Source organism: Fistularia commersonii, chromosome 9 (genome assembly GCF_037954325.1).
Source record: "Fistularia commersonii isolate RoL2024-O1a breed Wild chromosome 9, RoL_Fcom_v1.0, whole genome shotgun sequence".
Classification (NCBI taxonomy): Eukaryota; Metazoa; Chordata; class Actinopteri; order Syngnathiformes; family Fistulariidae; genus Fistularia; species Fistularia commersonii.
In genome coordinates, this window is record NC_141292.1 from 9,457,011 (window position 1) to 9,477,222 (window position 20,212).

General features: G+C 36.9%; 1 protein-coding gene across 9 annotated transcripts in view; it reads left to right on the forward strand.

Annotated features, from left to right (window-relative positions):
- Nucleotides 1-20,212, forward strand: part of mast4 (microtubule associated serine/threonine kinase family member 4) — a 92,313-nt gene that overhangs the window by 48,091 nt on the left and 24,010 nt on the right. For 3 of the 9 annotated variants that reach the window (XM_086152345.1, XM_086152349.1, XM_086152350.1), the window contains exons 5-12: nt 11,893-11,981; nt 16,474-16,543; nt 16,841-16,861; nt 17,228-17,306; nt 18,290-18,444; nt 18,522-18,597; nt 18,681-18,890; nt 19,861-19,962. In XM_086152345.1, coding sequence (XP_086008471.1) covers nt 11,893-11,981; nt 16,474-16,543; nt 16,841-16,861; nt 17,228-17,306; nt 18,290-18,444; nt 18,522-18,597; nt 18,681-18,890; nt 19,861-19,962 — 802 coding nt within the window. Of the gene's footprint in view, nt 1-1,638; nt 1,720-6,603; nt 6,807-11,892; nt 11,982-16,473; nt 16,544-16,840; nt 16,862-17,227; nt 17,307-18,289; nt 18,445-18,521; nt 18,598-18,680; nt 18,891-19,860; nt 19,963-20,212 lie in introns of those variants that run through there. The other 6 variants (XM_086152351.1, XM_086152353.1, XM_086152346.1 and 3 more) reach the window with 6 other exon arrangements.

A 20,212-nucleotide genomic window follows, 5' to 3' on the forward strand; every position in this document is an offset into this window, starting at 1 on the left:
CCTATTGGCCCCAGCCATCAGACAAATTGGACATCTATTCAGAAAGACTAGCTATTACAGAATAGTTCTTGAATAAAAGAATGCGGTATCTGCTCTGAGCACTGCTACCGATTGGATTAATTGACACCGGTATGGCACTTAAGCAAGCAAGAAAAAATAATTACATTTAAAGGCGAGGTTTATGATACCCCGAATTGTGATGGATTTTTCATTTTGTGGCGCACGAAGCACCTCATAAAAACAAGCCTGTTAGTCTACTCAGCATTTTGCTGACCGAATGGTACCATGTAAAGGTAGATTTTTGCAAATAGATTAACAAATATATTGCTCTGCCCTAACATTCACTTGGTTCCTCTTGTGGCCATGACACGCAGCTCTAGTGAGTTGGGATGTATCTCCACTGGTAATTTTTGCATTAACACAGTTATAAACAAACAGACTGCCAGGATCGGGTTTGTCATACCGACACAATATGAAATTCTGTGTTATATAGTAATATATCGATTGTCAAAGGTGGCATCCCATCATGGATTCTTTTGTTCCAATACCAGGGCAACTACGATTGAAGCTACTACAATTGTTAATTTTTTCAAGAGGAATAAGATCAATTGTAGCGCAGATGTTACGAATTGGATTGCTTTTTTTCCACATTTTGTTCCAAAAAGGTTGTGATCTTTTTGTTACTGCGAGTAATTTCCATGCCTTTTGTTTTTTAGGTAATTTCATGATTATTTTTAATTTTTTTTTTTTCCCACCATGTTGATTTCTCGTAAAATCTTGAGTCACTTCTCACTCTCCCTTTCTTGCCAATGTCCATGTTGATCATTGAATAGCGTTAAGATTTTTTTTTCCAGATAGCCATTATTTGTACTTAAATTTATATCTGCCTTCAATATAGAATACTTATGATACCCTTTTGATTCTTGTTATATGGCTGCTACATGTGAAAAAGTGTGGTAGTTAGTTCTCAGTTGAAGCTTTAATGTGAAAAATCCAAAATAAAAATCTGAAAAAAACGATGCATATTACCCATTCATCTTGACTTGAAGATTTGAAATTCATTCCCTTTTTTAAATTGATGTTTTCTGCTGATCGATGATTGTGTCAATCATGACCAAATACAGAAAAATGAATTATACTATCTCTGAAACCTAACAGAAACCAGTTTTAGAATTTCAACAATTTTATTGCTAATTTTCTGTATTCTTTAAGTATTTGAATGTCAGCACGTTCCGACTCCACTGCAGTAAAAATGTTTCACCTCCTCATGACCTCATGCTCTGCAGTGCCACAGCTGAAAGTATAAATGGGGCTGAGGCCAAGCTGAAAGTCTTTCAATGAGGTCTTATAAAAGCTGAGCGACACCTTTTTAATCACATCATGAACATTTTGCACAAGATTTGAAAGACTGACTGAACATTTAGGTAAAAATGCTTGCTTGTTTTCTTTGATTTTTCTGTGAAGGCTCATATATCCCCAATGTAAAACAAACCAGAACTAGACAAATGCCTTGGGAACCTACAGTGACAGGACTCCTTTACTCTCTGTGGTGCTGCTGTCATAGCTGTGGTGGGTAGAGGGAATCTGTCTTGTGTGTGATAAAGGACAACTATTCACTGCACTCCATTTAACTTACAGCCTCACTCCCAGAAGCTTGAGCCCCACTCCCACTAGCCCTTGCAGTCCGTGCAGCCCACTGCACGCTTTTCATTTTTGGAGGTAAGCGAGAGCTCTTCAACCATGGCTGTTTTGTTTTTAAAAGGCCTGTTAGTGCATGTTTGAGTCAATCAGTGTTAATGTGTCATAAGGCTAAAAGTGAGTATTGAGTTCACCCTCCTAAAATCATCTGCCAGTGGAATGACATTGAAAGGGGAGGACATGGTGCTTATATAATGCTGATGGTGTCACCCCTTCCCCCATTTTGCCCCTCTATTCCGAGGTTGGGTTTTTGCTTCCCTTTCATGTGCTAAGTAGGATTTGTGGCAATTGCTCTACATCAAAGTGAAGAATGGTCTCAATCTGCCTGAATTCTGGCCCGATTGATTCATTTAGGGTAGGAAAAAACGAAGCATTCCTAAAGCTGGTTCTCCTTTTGGCTATAATGGATCCATACCAAACCCTATCTCATATGTCTTTAAAATAAGTGTGCCATGGCTGCAGCTTCATAGTCTTAAATGAACATCGAGGAATTTACTCTTCTGAATCAGGCTTTCCTCCTAGTTTAGGGTTTCACTTTTAAATAGGTCATTAAATCTGATGTGTTTCATTGTGGTTTCATGTTGGTTGACTCATTTTTACATAATTACTGGTTTATTGCTCATGTGCCTGAGTTCCATCGTCTTTTGCCAGATGAAAGAAGTGTTTGACCAAACCTAATATTTGGTTTTCTTGTGTATAATTTGGTAAAAGAATGTGAATTTACTGACACACTGACTTTGAGTGCCCCTGATTTGCTTATTTTGAACATTTGACCTTTTTATTTTCCTTTGCTTTCAAACTGGCTCATGTTTGAACTTCTCAGGATTTCTGGATCTGATAATTAAGATAAGGAGCAGATTAAAGCACATTTTAAATGGCCTGTACTGGCTTGAAAGAACCATAATAAATCCTAAGCTGTTGCTTTAAGTCATCACTTGTATTTTTTGCAAACAGAGGTCACTCTTTGTCTAATCTATTTTTTTGTTAATGTAAATAGAATCCAATAAAAAATGAGACAGTATGCTGCTGCATAGGAGTTAGTTTTCACCTCTCACAATTAGAAGGTTGGCTGACCCATGGAATTAGCAAGCTCTCCTTGTGGTTACGGGGGTTCTGTTGTGGTTCTCAAATTTCCTCCAACGGTCCAAAACTAAGCAGGTGGTTCACCATTGACTGAATTGTTGACTGTATTTGAGATAGAACTTTCGTGGTAATATACGGGCTGATACTCAAATGTAAATCATGTGTGGATTTTTCTGGTTTATGAAGTGAAACTACAGTGAAACAGCTGTGTTGCTGCAGGATGTGGAGCTCATCTCCTTTTTCCTGGAGGCTGTGCTAGAAGGTACTCTTCAAGACTTCTCCAAGGGTGGTTCTAAGTCTGATTCAGATGGATTGTGACACCGGCAAAACAGGTGTTCAGCCAAACTGATGTGATATGAGAACTTCTGCTGAATCAATTCGTCTCCTGCTGTCTCCCCTAGCCTGGCTGGATAAGCTAATCTTGCTACACAGCTTCAATAGCAACCAGCATTACCAAACTCAGTTTGAGCAGTTGCAGCAGGTCTAAAAGACAACGTTTTTGATCTGGGTTCTCTGGTGTCTTTTAAAGAGTAACATATCACTGTTAAAGTCAACAGCATTTATATCTGTGGTGTTTTTATGTCGCTGTACCAAATACCATTCAGTTTATTTGACAAAATTAGTTGTAGTCTTAGTCTTTGGGATCTAAGAAAGAAAACTAGTTTACTCAAAATTGAGATTTTCGGTTTGACCCTATATTTGTGCCCTATAGCTTTGCCCATACAGCTTCACAATTCAGCAAGGTCATATGGCTTCTCTAATTCCTTCTCTAACACTTGTTTCAGCATGGCTCTTTTTATATATATATATATTTGTGTGTGTGTGTGTGTGTGTGTGTGTGTGTGTGTGTGTGTGTGTGTGTGCGTGTGCGCGCGTGCGTGCGCGCGCGTTTGTGTGTATGCATGTATGTATGCACGTACACATGTATATGTGTATGTATATTCCGTAATTTCTGGATTATTGAGTGCACCTCAATATGAGGCGCACCAGGTAGCCAATCGCTGTCTTGGGCTTCCTCCTGCGCACCAAAACTGTCAGTTCTCTTCTTCGGTGTTGAGTTATCAGACTCAGAATTTCCCTGTCATTTCATCGGTCCGATGTGACGAGGATGAATGTTTTAAGCGGCGGAATGACTCTCACATAGTACCCCTGCCACTTTATGTATGTATGTGTTTGTTTATATATATGTGTGTGTGTGTACACACACACTCATTTATATAAATTTGGTCAATCAAGTCAAATGAAATCCATCCTTAAACGTGTGGAAACTGATTTGATAGCAGTTGAAGTTTAAGGGTAGTGAGATCCAATGGGAGACCATCAAACTGTAATGTTGACAACTTAGCCACGCCATTTTCTGGCTAAGATCCTAATTTTTGTGTTCTTTTTGATTTTTTTTTCCTGATTTGCTTAGAAAATTGTGTGTTACAATATATGCTTTTCAAGTAATCAGAAGAAAGTTCTACATCAGCACAATCACAGTATGCTTTTTGCTTGTGTTGTCAGTCCTGCTGGTGACCTCCTATTCATGCTGTTCTTTGCAAGTTTGACTTTGAACCATCTGAACCATCATTTCTTATGTAGAACACAGAAACAGAGCAGAGCCATAATTAGAGTGAAGGCTGTCACACTGGCCTGTAGGGAGAAGGAATGAGCCACTCTGAGGGAGTGCTCTCACACAAAGCAGCCTGTTTATGCACAAAAAATTCTTTTCACTACACTATAAGAGGATCACACCACTGCTGGCCTTTGCTCTCCATTAGATTTACTGTTGCATTTCCTGAATTTTCTTGGACCGTTTCCAGGCAGAACACTTGGCACGTGATTAGACCCGTCCTCAGCATCCTGATGGTCCCCAGGTCCAACTGTCTTAGTGATGCAAACTCTATTTTAAGTATTATTTCCCCCCTTCTGTTCACTGCATCTGTTGACAAGACAGCTAATTGAATACTGTCCAACATGATCTCACAAGAAATAAGAAAATTATGGAATGCAGAAATGCAGTTAATTTCTGTCAATTGTAATTATAAGTACTTAAAAAGTTATCTGTGGGCTCATGACCATTTAATATGTGGCCTCGATTGACTTATTAATGCAGTCTGTCCATAATCACAATACAGATAACTGTTAAAAAAGTTACAGTAATGAATGAAATCTTAATTTGATACAGAATAAAATAATAAACATAATATTTAGAAGGACAAGTACACAGCTGTTACTTTCTACCTTTACCCTTCTCTTTATGGAACAAAATGTCAGAATTCATATCCACTTTGTCTATTGTTTTATGTGCTTTGGTTGTAATGTAAATGTTGGGCATAGGTAATTGCTGAGATATTTTGTATTAAAACATTCATTCATTTAGTTTTTACTTTTCATATCTGCTCAATAGCTTATATTTCTTATGTGGCTCAAGCCAAGATGTGATAAATTAAATGTCTGATTGTAAAATTTTGAAAGTAACAAGCACTCATGACTCCATCCCTCGTGATGAATACGGAGACCCTCGCTAAGGTGATGACATCACAGTATTGGAAAGATCAATCAGACTTGGGCAGCTGTCTCTTTCAGTGGCTGAATTTGGTTTTCAACTGCGAGGTACCCCATTCAGTATCGGTAATGTCTTCCTTGTTTCTAAGTTCAGGAAATCATCAGCCCTTGGGTCCTGGAATTTCCATGGCTCTTCCAGAACTATCTGACACCTTCCTGAAAATGTGGTTTATAAAAAGTGAATTCAGTGTTCGCTATCTGAAATTGAAAAACTCCATTAGTCGATCTCATGATCAGATGCTGTGAGAACAAAGAGTCTTTAGATTTTCTATGTCTTTTAAATTTGTTTCATAATGTTTAGTTTAAGGAATAACAAAATCTCAGGTGTTATAACATGTATTTACAAGTCTGTTCCCGTCAGTGTAGCAGGAAATCCATAATTTGGAACAAGTAGAGAAGCAGTGTCATAGCAACAAAAAGAACATAATCTGCTTTTAATTTTGGAAAAAACAGTGAATAGTTGAAAACCCCAAGTTGACTGGCATTAAAGACATGTAAACCATTAATTAAGTCTGGCAAAACTTCAGTGTTTCCCAAAATTTATTAAAAAAAATCTCTTTACGTCACTTTTTCCATAGTTTATGGCAAAAATACAGATCACACTATTTTAACCCCTGGGGCCCGATATAATTGTAATGTGTGTTTGGTTGACCCTTGACCTTTTCAAAACAATTATTGATATTGGTTTAGTACTCTTGAGCTGATCCCAAACCTTGAATCAAGAGGCTAAGGTAATAACATGACTGTTAGCTGCTGAAATTATTAAGATGGTGCTCCCTGTACTCAGACATAGGTGAGGAAGGAATTATAAGCGGTTGCCATTTGGTCCTGCCTAATACACTGACCCACTGGACTTTTGAAGGGGTGCCAGCACGTCAGCACTGCAAGTATACAACAGCATCTGCTGATGATGCAGCTCCTCTCTGTCTCATGCCCTCCCCCTTCACAGGATGCGAAGTGGTAGATGCCTGTTACATGATATGAAGCATGTTGAGCGAAGGGAGCAGAGTGAGGATTCAGAATACAGAACACAGTCGCAGTGAGACCGGAAAACAGAAGTCACCTAGTGTTGTGTGTCATTCCTTAGCCAAAGTCGAGGCAGTTGGCACCTGACCTGGATCACACGCTGTATGCCTTTCACATCCCTCTCTGGCTTACTTTTTGTTTGAGGAGAGAGGGCAACGTGTCCTCCCTGCAAGTGAGTTTATGCCGTGGCTGTCTGAGGATGTGTCTGTGAAGAGGAAATTTGGACCTCAAGAAAGCTGTTGTAGGAGTACTTGCAAGGATTGTTTTGGGGGTCGGGCCTCTGTGAACTCTGAAAGTCAGCCTTTTTCCTCAAGTCTTTCGAAGCCCCCTCTTCATCTCCCCCTCTGGCATGACTTAAATACAATGTCTGACTCTACCCTGTGGACCGCTTTGTCCAACTTTACCGTTCCACATTTCTTTGGTGGAACACACCTGCGCCGGTCTAAAAGGTAACCATTTAAACAAAAGTGTTTCATTATTTCTGCGCTGGGGTTTGTCTTTTCAGACCAACGATTTTGGTGTGAAATACTAAGTTAGCACTGCTAGGAACACCCGTTGCAGCAAGCCTTGTGCAGTGTCAGCTAGGATGCTTACATTCGGTCAGCTGAGGTCTTAAAAGCCAGGTGTACAGGTTGTATTTGGAATGAGACACAATTATATTCGTGTTATATACTCATGTTACATGCACATGTATACTTTGGCATCTACTGTACTTAATTAAAAATTGTGAAGTAGCTTTTTCTTAACATACTTTTGTTTGGCTTAAAATGTTGTGATGTGATAAAATGATGTTTATACAAAATTTATACAAAAATGTCATTTAACCTCATCCTCAACATCACGAAATTAATCTTTGACTATTCTGTGATTGTGTGTGTGGAAACTGGTTTTTATCAAAGCCACCTCATCCCGGGACTTTATTCATGGTAGAGCCACAGTGTTTGTGAAGCCCAAATAACTGATATTTATTTTTAATCTGTGTCCTGACCTATTTTATACTGCAGAACAGCTTAACATGAAATGCTAGCTGGTTTTGGACACCATACATCAGTGGTTATTTTTCTTCATAAGAAAACCACATTCAGATTTGATCGGATTGAAAATCGTGTGTCTATCTGTAATATATGTGTGTGTGTGTGTGCATGCATGCGTGTGTGTGTGTGTGCGTGTGTGTGTTTATATATACACATATGTATGTGTGTTTATATGTATATATATAATATATATGTTACTCCAGAAATCACCATGTTGTCCCTACTATGTAAAATTGCAGTGGCAAATGACTGACGGAAGCTTTAAATACTTTTTCAAATGCATGCGTATTTTACAAAAAAAAAAAACATATCTTAAATTACAATACATCATAAGAGATGTATGCCACATTTGAGCCTATTTATTTAGTGGAAGAGTCTACCTCTTCAATTAAAAATAAAGAAATAAAAAAAAAATTAATGTTTATAATACTCTCTCTCATATATACATATATATATGTGTGTGTGTGTGTGTGTTAGATTCTGTTAATGTCATTTCCCCCCTGCTATGCATCAATGTGAAGTTAGATTTGTGGTGAGAGACAGACCCGTCACCACAATAAAGTCATTTGTCAAAGCTATTTCAAGCTGGTGCTGTACACCTTCAGATGTAAAAAAGTAAGCCACAGCATTTTTTACCCAAGGAGTGTTATTGAAATGCTAATAATAGACAAATGTTTGTTTGAATTTGACTTTTTCAGCAAAACACAGAAATTTATGTGGTGTTTCATCTACTCAGCTCACCTGACAGCTCTGACAAGAGTTCTTTTAAAAAAAACAAAAAACATCATGGCCTGTGTTGGCACAGGACAGGGTTAGAATGCATTTGATTTTACTGGAGCCTTGTGAAACAAAAGGGTTTGATCTATTTTTGTCTCTTGCTTATCCAAAAATAAATAGGGAATCTTAAATCAGAGCAACTGACTTTGACAGAATGAGATTACTTTCAAATGATTAAAAATCACAAATATGGAGATATTACAAAGGTTTATACATCAAATTTATTATTGATAATCAAATACCTCTGCTACTAGCATCTGTTTAAGAATCTGCAAGATAAGCAGCAGCAGCATCCTCAAACATAATGACATAACTGACATAATTACAAGTATTAGAATACATTTAAACATGTTTGTGAATAAAACAGACTTCATTGTATAGTATCCTAATAATAATTTATGTAACTCTTATGTTTCTTTTTTGTCAGTAAGAGCCACACTCTTGGAGCTGTCATACATAACAACAATGATTAGATAAGCTTGTGGGTTTTGAATAATAATCTCGTATGGATCCATTCCAGGAATCTCCAACATCTGCAATCCAACATAAAACACTGGCCTACTTTCTCCGTATCATCTCTGCCTAAAGCTTCTTTATCCTCCCTGTAAATCTTCATGGGACTATTGTGATTTGTCCCCTCACTCACGTTTTCGAGCCACAGAGGTGCCTCCACCAAGGCAGGCTTCCAGTACCAAAAGTGACAAAAAAGGCCAGCTTACCATGATTACATTTGGCTTTTTTTGTAAAGTAATCCAAAAGCTGTAATTTGAATGTCTCTGTGACTCTGTGACTGGCAGGCGACTCTACAAGGGGATAGTTTGATACTGACACTGGGATAGGAAATGAGAGGATGAAGCAACAAGAGGGTAGATTGGGCAGCGGCATGGCATTCTCTCGCCCTAATCCACAGTGAGATGGTATAAATAGATCTAACTAAATCTGATCCTCTTTGACTGAGCACCTGTGTACCAGATATTATTCCCTCTGTCACCATCGCAATAAATGATTCATGGCATGTGTCCACACTTCTGATTGCAGGGATTAGTAAGTGAAACCACCTAAAAAGAGGTGATTGGCATTTTATTGAAAATTGTGTTTCCTGTTCGAATTAAGGGGATCAATGTAGATTTTGTTTGGACAACAGAGCGGCAACAAACTTTATCCAGCTCTGGATACATTCTGTTTTCGGTATTCTTTAACTTATGGTGCACGCGCTTGATCAGATGAGGCCGAAGGTTCACCAAGTTTTGGTTCTTGACAGGAAGACAGGAAGTCAGGTAGAACATTTATTAAATTTATCTTTGCATTTGATGACACAATAAGGATAATGAATTGTTAAAATGTCTGCAACTGTTGCGCTTTTGTATTGAAATTCTTCCAACAGTGCTCAAACTCAGAGGAATTTACATTTTTTCTGGAAAATTTATGGTGATAATTTTAGGCCTTCCAGTTGCTGTCACTTATTAATATCTAAAGAATTGTTTTCAGTGTCAGTCGTATATTTCTCTAATTTCAGCTGCAGTTTTCACCAGTAGTTCAGAAGAAATAAGGAAAGGTTATTGCACTTCTGTCTAGTTATCAAGGTTCAACTAGCACTTCACTAGCAGTAGAAGTCAATCCTGGTCTCAATGACCTTGAAGCCATTGCTCCCTTACATGTCAGACTTAAGATACAGTATATAACTGTCTCAGCCTCAAAGTGCATGATTAATATCAGTGATTTTCACCTAGCATTCATTTCAGCTGCTCAACAAGGCACTGGTACAATTAATTTACTAATTGATGTGCCTAATAAGTAATGTTTTGTCTATGAGATTTTCAACTCTCTTATTTGGAACCTTTGAACAGATTTGGTTTCGGTATTGTCACTATTCAAAATAGTTATTAAGGGAAGTGATGTTTAATAAAACTCAAAGATTAAAAAGTGTACAAAGTTGTCATTGCTCATCAATTTGGTGCTCATAGTTGTCCAATTTAGTAGGTCTTTCGCTTATTCTAAAGTTATTTCATGCATATATTTTGATAGCAGCCTGCTATTTTTTTTGTTTGTTTTTCTATTTTTTTTTTAATTTTTTTTCATGAAAGGTTGAATATCAGATTACTCAAAGGATATATCCCATTATTATGAAAATAGTTCTTTAAGTGCTTTAACTTCAAATTTCTGAATTCTGGAGAGAGAGAGAGGGTAAAGGTTTTTTGTAACTCATGTAATGGTCAACATTGGAATCATTTAATACATTGGGAAATTTCATTCGGAAATGGCTGAGCTCTCTGAGGTTATGTAACTGAGATGTCACTGAGCCTGAGACCTTGAATTGAATTAAATTTCTTCAGGCATTATCTGTCTTCACAGTGTTAGTCTCATTTGATAGGGTAACCAATGTATAATCAGGACATAGAACAGCTGCTACATCTTCCTGTTTCTCTCAAGGTTAAAAATGCAGCTACATTTTCGTCACGTGCTGATGACCTCAGTGGTTCCCTCAGAGTCACAGTCAAACAAAGGGCTCACAAACATAACATTCTGACAGCTGTGTTTCAGTGACGAAACCAAGATGTTGCACTATGTGATAATATTGACTGTGGATGCTTAGACGGTGGTTATTATTCATATGTAATTTGTAATGTCAGCACATGTCTATTCCTGACCATTTAAGGAAGAAGGTTTTTTTTTTTTTTAAGTTTTGCCAATTCTAATTTTTTCGACAAAATTCCAGTGTCTTGTGTTGAAATCAACTCTACCCGGGCATTAAATTGTTACTAAAATATCAGTGAAGTCAACATTAAATGAGACACTTGGTATAAAAGGACTTTCACATTTGATATTTTAGTTTGAAAAGAGACACAATTACTAGCATACAAAATATATGTTTGTTATTTATGAAAACAAAAGTGGATCTGAATCACTGCCAAAACATAGCTTAGATTTGCATAGCAGGATAGATAAATGGCACTTGTTTAACATTCAACATCGATGATGTAGTCATAACCTGCTCCCATATGTCAGGGTTGATTCTGATTTCAGAGTTTTACATTGGGCATATGGTACTTGTTTTTTTCTGAAGAGACTCTTAAGCCTACCAAGGCCATTATAAATTCCATTAAAGAAAACTAAATGCATATATTAAGTTTATATTTATGAATATGACTGCAACTAAATTAGTTTTGCTGTCAAGTTAAATCCATCTTTCTGTGAATCCTATATCTTCCATAAGTTACTTAAAACCAATCTTGGGGTATCAAGGACTGAACACATGAGATGACAAAAGTTAGTTACCTCATTTGCAGTTTTAATATTTAAGTTTGTAAATTTTACTGATTTCATTGAAATTGAGGAACTTAAACATATCTTTCTTTTTCAGCTTAGACAGGGACTGTGCAATATTATTAAATAGAAAAAGATATCAGTCTTCAAGCTTTTGAATCCCACTGTAGACAATGTTAGAATCTAGCTTAGCACAATGTGCTATAGTACAGAAATGTACAATAATGTAATTTTCCAGCTTGAATCAAAATGTGACAATGGTTTTGTGTTGTTTACATTTCTAAACAAAATTAAAAATCTAGATTTAGTAATGCTGATTAAACATTCTTCTAATCTCTATTTCAGTTCGATTTTCTTTTTGTTACACTGTGTGAATTCTTACATGTATTCCGTACATTTTAAGGGCTTTATCTTCTGACAACAAGGGCCCGGTATGACATGTGCATCTTTGGCTTTCCAGCTGCAGAACAAGCAACAGAAAGAGCCTGATTGGAAGTGGACAATCTTCAGGTTTACCGCGACCTCACTCCCCCCTTTCATCTTTTACAGGTAAGTGTGTGTTTTTATGTCAGCTCCTTTCACATGAGCATATGCTCTGCATATGCAATGTGAACTCATTATCGAGCATCTGTTGAAGAATCTTTTATGGGTTTGACTTTCAAAACCCTGCTATTCATACCCACCCCATTAATCTACATATATGACAGGTCGTAGTGTGGCATAATCACCAAAGTATACTAAAAAACATAGGCTAGGAAAATACATTTCACACTTGTGATCTGACCTACATGTTCTTGGTTATGACCGGAACTGAACCAGTGAATGACTGATACTTTTAATTACTATTTTAATAATTAATAAAAATCATCAGGTCATCGTCTTGTGGCTGGTTTGACAGTTGCCTCATGCAGGACTCTCGGCTGTGCACTCATTGCCAGTGTCAGGCACACCGGCTTTTATTGTCTGATATCTGCAGTTCTTACAGACTATTGAGCATATTGATTAAGCAACAAAGGAGACTGATTGGCAGCAAAATAAGTATATTAACTAAGATTAACCAACCTTTAATTACCTTAGGGGTAATTAAAGTCCAGGTGGCAACATGTGGCTACGTTGTCTTGATTTCTTAGGTGTGGTGTGTCTTGTGTGGTCCACTTTTAATACAGAAGCGTGGAGGTTCAGATGTTCACAATGGTCTAACATGGATACAATAGATTGTATAAAGTAGAAAAAATACCCCCCCCCCCCCCCAAACAATACTGAAAGAGACAGCTTCCCTCTCAGGAAGTTAAATGAAATGACACTTGTAGGGATGATGGATGTTGCCAAATGTGTGTGTGTGTGTGTGGGGGGGGGGGGTGGTCTTCAACTGCTATTGACTGACTCAGTCATAATTGGAAGCAGTGACTTGATATGTGTTAAGTACTTAACAAGATAATAATCTCATTTTTCGTTCAATAGCGAAGCTTTTTGAGGTCAACTTGCAGAGTGGTTGAGATTTTAATTGTGAAGTACTGAGCTGAGGGTCAGAGACTGCAGTGTAAGGAAGTGTTGGCCTGTAGAGCGGAAATGCACAGGAGCAGAGGGAGGGGAGACTTCATTTACCACAGGGCGTTTTATTTCCTGGAATTGGGAGCAAAAGCACAGCCACACTGTTTAGTCTGAATTTCAGCCTTAAGAACCCATTTGGCCTGTAAGATGGACCCAGATTCAGAAAACCACAGTGTTCCCGCTAATGAATGTGCTCTGCTTTGGGATGACCTTACTCTGTGGCTCAGACGTAGTGTTGGAACTAAAGGTAAGAAAAATACACTTTCATAACTGCATAGATAGGTTTAAATGATTGTTTATTGATAATTTATGTGAAAAGACTTGATCAGTTTGTTTCAAGCCAATTACAAGTATGTGCCCAGCTGTTCACAAATGTTGTTGATGTTTAAAATAAATGATATCTTCAGTATCAGGATGGTCAGTAGGGTAATGAAAGGAGACACTTTCATTACTGTGTTGTCATGTTAACCAAGAATCAATTTTTTTAATCTCCAAATTATATCCCATACACATGACATTTTATTACCTTTTGATATTTTTTGGGAGTCCAGCCTCAGATAGTAAACTAAAAATCCAGACAATTTTGTGATATTAAATTGTCTAAATGCTTCACGAACAGCTTATTGTTTTATGCTATCTATCAATGTCATATTCTTAAGTAAGTACTAGAATGACAGCATTTGAAGGGAAATAGTGGTATTTTTCAACCAGAGCTCCATTTCCCCATGCCAGTCCCTGAATGATTGAAAGATACCAAATGATTGTAGTAATTGCAGTAAAATTTGCTCTTTGAGAACTGCTACAATTTGCTGGAAGCAAATGTACTGCTGAACGTCTGTCTGTTTTTAGGGCCAACATAATCTAATAATCTTTTCAACATGTGAAAATATTGGAATAAATCATTACATGGAGAGGCGTCTTTGTTTCAGTGAGTCTGTCTTTTGTCCTCAGGAGATCAAACCATTCAGCATTGGAGATCAATGCCTTTATCCTTACTCAAAACAACATACCCCAAGCGATCTTAGATTATTGTTTTTAAGCACACACACACACACACACACACACACACACACACTCCACACACTGCTCTCTTTCAGTCATGTACAACACCACCATACTGTTACCCTACAGCAGCCAGGCTCCCTTCCCAGTTTCAGCTAGTTAAGTGCAGTGAAACCAATAATTATCATTTTATTTTTCAAAAATATGTTTGTCTTCTGGAAACTCCAGTTGACACAAAGACAGACTCCCCAAGAGGAATAATTTAAATAAATGTGATCGGTTATTTCCCCCCCACCACCACACAGTAAGTGTTGTTTATCTTTTCAATGGCAAGAACATGGTATATAATGGTCATTTTGGGCATCTAAACTTCTGTGTTGATCACATAAAATCCAATTCCTGTCAGTTATTTGCCCTCCGCCTGGACAATGCAAAATAGGTCCTGGTTAAAAATGGGAACTTCCCCCTTTATGCTACTGTTACTATACTGGTACCATTGTTTTATATACTTCTGTATAAACATCTGAATCATCTCCAAAACTGAAGAAGTTGGACTCTCATGTCTTTTCTTTTGTATTTGCTTCTTCTTGTGAACTAAATTATCTTGAAATGTAAACATTAACCAGTCAAGGAAGGTAATCTGTCTCGTCTCCTCATGAACTCTGTTGAACATGAAGGTTGTGTTCCAGTTAATTGCAAGTCAGAATGAAATGTAATAATTCAATGCAACAAGTAGTGCAACAGGCTATCAATTTGCATCATTTATTCCCAAACATAGAAAGAACCTGTGTATATCATCACAGTGGGTTACCAGAGGCGGATCCTGAGATTTATCACCTATTTTCTGTCCACATGATCAGGGCCCAGCGATCTTAAGTAGTTGGCCAAATGTATACTTTTGTAGAGTCCAGCTACATTTATGTAACTGTAGAAGTGTTGCTTTGTTTCTATTAACAATGCAAATCGGTGTTAAGTAATATTTATATGTAACTGAGATGTCAGGCCATCCACTTCATCCCGTTTCATTTAGAAAAGTTATGACAATTTTCAAGTCCAACTTAACCTATATTTAATCAAACAGTATATTGACAATAAAATGTAACATTCAAACTGACAGAATTGAATTCGAAATTTTTATATATATATATATATATATATATATATATATATATATATATATATATATATGCTTGTTCTGACTTTGCTGCCTGCAGTGTGTTCCGAGAATAGTTGGGACAGGAGGAGAACACTATTCTTTGAAGTTTTGAAAGTTTAATTCTTTCCTGTTCTTCCTTGAAATATGACTTACGTGAGAATTGCAAGCCATGTCAACATCTCCACTGTCGTATTTAAAATGCAAAACAAAGTGAGAGAGAGGTCACAAATGTTTGACATGCAGGCTGTGACTTGCTGTAGTCTTAAAGCATTATGGAGAAGTAAAAAGATATACTGGATATCAGCATAGTTAATTCCCAACCTTGTATGTTATGGCATGAATAGCATTTTAAAAGAGTTTCTCATCACAGAAATTAACTTTTGCAGTTTGCGCTGGTAACTGTTGGAGGCCCCATCCCCATTTGGCCTGAAATTTGTGACAGTCACTATCCGTAAAAGGTGAAAGGTGGACTTGTTAGACCATTTTAGCATTTTCCGTATGCATTAGTGGCCTCTGTCTATATCCCAAAGTAATCCTAAAATAACTCAACAATGATGGGCGAGTCTCCTTTATGTTCAGACCATCTGTGCGTGACACTTTCTGTCGTTGATGAAGATGGTTTTTTATGAAGGTATGTTTGGGGTCACCAAAACATGTCTTAGATATGTTTTCAAGTCTTGAAAAGCACATTGAAAATTGTGGAAAAAAAAAAAAAGTTATGTGCTGAAAGAAATATTTTTCTCTGAAAATTACATTAAACACATTTTTCTGTGCTTTGAGAGCTTCTCAAAAGGAATTAGACTACGGTCTCAAATAGCTGAAGTTTCTTTTCATCTATGTTAAGAGTCAAATTCTGGGTATTTTAATTAATTTGATCTTTTATTTTTTTTTAATGGAAATAGGTTTGCTGTTATATTTTTTTGGCCTTTTGCATTCTTACAATCCAAATAACATCTTGCAAATTAATTTATTAGCAGCATCCCTTAAAAGTCAAGTAGGATGACCTTTCTTTAGGAATTCACAGACAGACACAACAGTTTTGTTTCTGTGTGACACCTGTCCGTCAAACCAGGTTAACATTCAGAAAAATGACCTAGTGAAAGTTCTGGTTAGATTACAACACACAACAGGCTTCTGTTTTAATCAAGGCAGCGCTGCACTATTATAAAATGACAATCCTCAAGCATTTTTACTAGTTGTTCTGCCATCATTGGTTAATCACACATTTTTTTGAAGGTCTCATTCAGCAGTTTTATTTTGGTATGCATGGCTTCATGCTCTGTTAAGAAAAGCCCTCTGAAAACTTTTTTCAATGTGTTTGTATGCTTACAGGAACAAGCCCTCAAGACAGTCCTAGAAATTTCTCCCCTAGTGCCTCTGCACATTTTTCCTTTGCCCGAAGGTAATTAAAAATAATCTGTATTTGCTTCACAATGAAAGACATTAACTAGTTAAAAGCAACCTAGTTCTTCCCCTTTTTGTGTTTCTCAGAAATACCAAATGGAGAGAAATTTCCTTTTTGCATATTTTAAGTATTTGAGACTGTTCTATCTGAAGCTATTCAACATTATTCACAGCTGGAGTCATTCTTAGCCAGCATGTACATATTTTTAAATGCAGTTCCAGTATTGTACTTCCTTTGTGCCATTTCTCAACATGACTTCATGTAATTTTGTATTTTTCATATTATAATCCACAGTCATTGCCACAGAGCAGACAGGTAATGTGATGTTGGGCTTTTTTGCCCCTCAGTATTCATGATCCCATTTTATAGAGTTCATGAGTATTTTGTGTCATCTTTTCTTCGGACTTACTTCATCATAGCATCCAATCATAGCACATCTTTCTTTATTTTTCTGCTTAAACTAGCAGAGCCATTTCAATTAGAGGCTGTTCATCATTCATCTAAAACTCTATAACCATTGAAATTTTTAGAAATACATCACGTTTTAAGTAAACATAAAAACAAGAACAATATCTTTTGAAAGCTGTTTTTTTTCTTACTGATGATGTGTATTTATTCTGGGAACGGAGGTGCACTCCAAAGTGTCAAAGCACTCTGCTTGTATTTGCTGTTTTATTGCAGGACTGATGGTCGCCGTTGGTCACTGGCGTCTCTTCCCTCCTCCGGCTATGGAACCAACACACCCAGCTCCACTGTTTCTGTGAGTACAGCTCTATCACACAGTTAACTGATAAACACAATAGAGTTGTTAAAGCTAGCTGTCCATGATTTAACACATGCACACACACAACTTTCTACTTGTTATGAAATCGCATGACAACCCAAAGTGACAGTACAATTTTGGTACATGGTAGAGAATTAGATGCGGCCCTACAAAGCAGGCATGCTTTACTCCTGAGTGTAGTGGTTTTAGAATGCCCAATAGCTACATCATTCACGGTTCCAAAACTATGACAAAATGCATTTTAAATTTTATAATTGGGTTGCAATATATAGTCAATTTCATAGTGTTTCTGTGACAGTATCATTTTTCATCTAAAAGTGAAAGTCAGAGTTATTTTAATCACCTGATCATTTTAATGCATCCAACTAGATTTATGGTGCTAACCAACTATGACAAATGATGTACTGATAATGTTATGTCCTCCATCTGATGTAGCTTAAACACTGTTGTTTTTTCCTTGTCAGACAGGGCTTACTCCAAAGATCTTTGACATTTTGACACATTTTTCATGTTTGACTGGATTTGGTCTGAAGTTTTATTTGATCACTCTGAAATCAACACTGTTTTAATAACACATTTCATGACATAATAGACCAAACAGAAAACGTGATTGTGAAATATAAATGAATATATTATTATAAATATAAATATATTCACACTTGTGAATATAAATATCAATAAAAGAAGGCTGTTGGATTTCACATGTAGGCTATTTCAAATTGTTAGAGCTTTAAAACCAAATTCCCAAAGCCCTGATTTAATGTTTTAATGTTTGATTCCTAGCAGAAAAAAAGATAAAAAGGATAAATGCCAACATTTTCCTACAGCATAATTTCCAAGGTCAAATTTGGGATAAACTACCAATTCATCATTTTAATTCAATGTCTACATCCAAAGACATGCAGTATCTTTTATTTCTTTTTCTTTTCATATTGAATATATATTTGTTTCATTTCCAGTCATCCTGTTCATCACAGGAGAAGCTGCACCAGTTGCCCTTCCAGCCTACGCCAGATGAACTGCATTTCCTCTCAAAGCACTTCTGCACTGAGAGTATCTCTGCAGAGGACTGTCGGAGAGCAGCAGCCATGCGACCTCGTTCCCGTAGTCTCAGGTAATGGCTAAATTATTTTCATATTTTGCTTTACACCTTTTAGACATGTCAGATTTAAGTCCAACTTCTCTTTACAGCCCTGGAAGATCTCCATCCTGTTATGACCATGAGATTATTATGATGAATCACGTCTATAAGGAGCGTTTTCCAAAGGTAACAGCTAACAATGTAGTCTTCACAGCTTTACCTTGCCACACACTCATTATCAATTTCTCACTCTCCCCATTTTACCACAGGCCACTGCTCAAATGGAGGAAAAAATCCAGGATATTATCCGCGGAAACTCTCCCGAGAGTGTGCTCCCGCTGGCAGATGGTGTGCTTGGCTTTGCTCACCACCAGATCATTGAGCTGGCCCGTGACTGTCTGGAAAAGAGCCGACTGGATCTCATCACCTCCAGTTACTTCTGTGAGCTCACTGACAAGCTAGAGAGGCTTGTTCAAGAGGTGAAATTGACATGACATTCTTTAACCAATATGCATCTGTTGGTCAAGGTTATCTGAAGAGAAATTTGTTTAAATAAAAGTTTTAATAATACTGTAGATAACTAATCCTTTCCTTATTGCTTTACGCATAGTCACGATGATGTATATTTTCCAGAAATACATTTACATATATATGTGTATAGGCACACATCAACTCACAATGTAATACTTCATCCAACCCATTCAGTCATTTTCAAAGCTGTCTGAAAATGTATCAGTATATCATTCTTTGATAATTATCCAGACAATATAGAATTTTACAAACGTAGGAACATGGAATATATCTAAAAGTGTTTAAGAAAATAAACACGATCTAATTTTAAGAAAAATCTGAATCTTGAATGGGGAAAAAAAGGTGCATTTGAACCTCTTTTTAGTCTTTCTTTTTGCACTTCATTTTAACAAAGGTGACAAATGGCATGAACATAACATCAAAAATAAAAAATAAAAGTTTGTCGGATGTTCTTTTTCTGATCACATACCTCAGTCAAAACACTGAATGTGACGTTAACATTGTTTCTCATACAATGAAAATATCTTAGTTTTAAGTATAAAGAAAGGAATATCTACAGAAGTCAAAAAAATTATGAGAATTATTAATTATTATTAATTCTAAGACTTATTCGAAAGAGGTGTGGAAACAGGCTTCCTTTATTTTTCTGAATATTTTAACCATTAGAGGGCAGCATGTGACAAACTCACACTCAGCTCTTGAGGAATAAATCAATATGGCGGGATGAGACCCACCACTGCTAGCTTGTTCAGGTGCTTACAAGTTGTGCCTTTAAATAATTCCCTCACAGAAAATGGTAGTTTGAATTTGCACAACAAATGCAAAGATGGAGCATTGAGCCTCTTTAATTTAACTGGCTGTGACAGGGATAGAACATGAATTGTCGGTCATTTGTCCTTTCTGTTTGGTTATGTGTAGTCCACAGAGAGGTCAGACAGTGATGAAGTAAACTTCATAAGAGAGCTGGTGAAGAAGATCCTTATCGTAATCGCCCGGCCTGCTCGGCTGTTGGAATGTCTGGTATGTTTTTCCATTTGTTTCTAAATCTCTACAATTCCTCCTCAGTTGATTACTAGTGCCATGGCTAAATAACATTACATTTTACAAAAGTGAAATACTCGCTTGATTGAATATTCTGTTGAGCCCAGCAGATGTTCTATTTTTTTCATCAAAGATTCTTTCATTATTTTGGAGTATCTCTTTCTCCTTTCTCTTTCTCTCTCAGTATTATCCTCCTCTCACATTGTCCCCTTGGACTAGCCCCGATGAA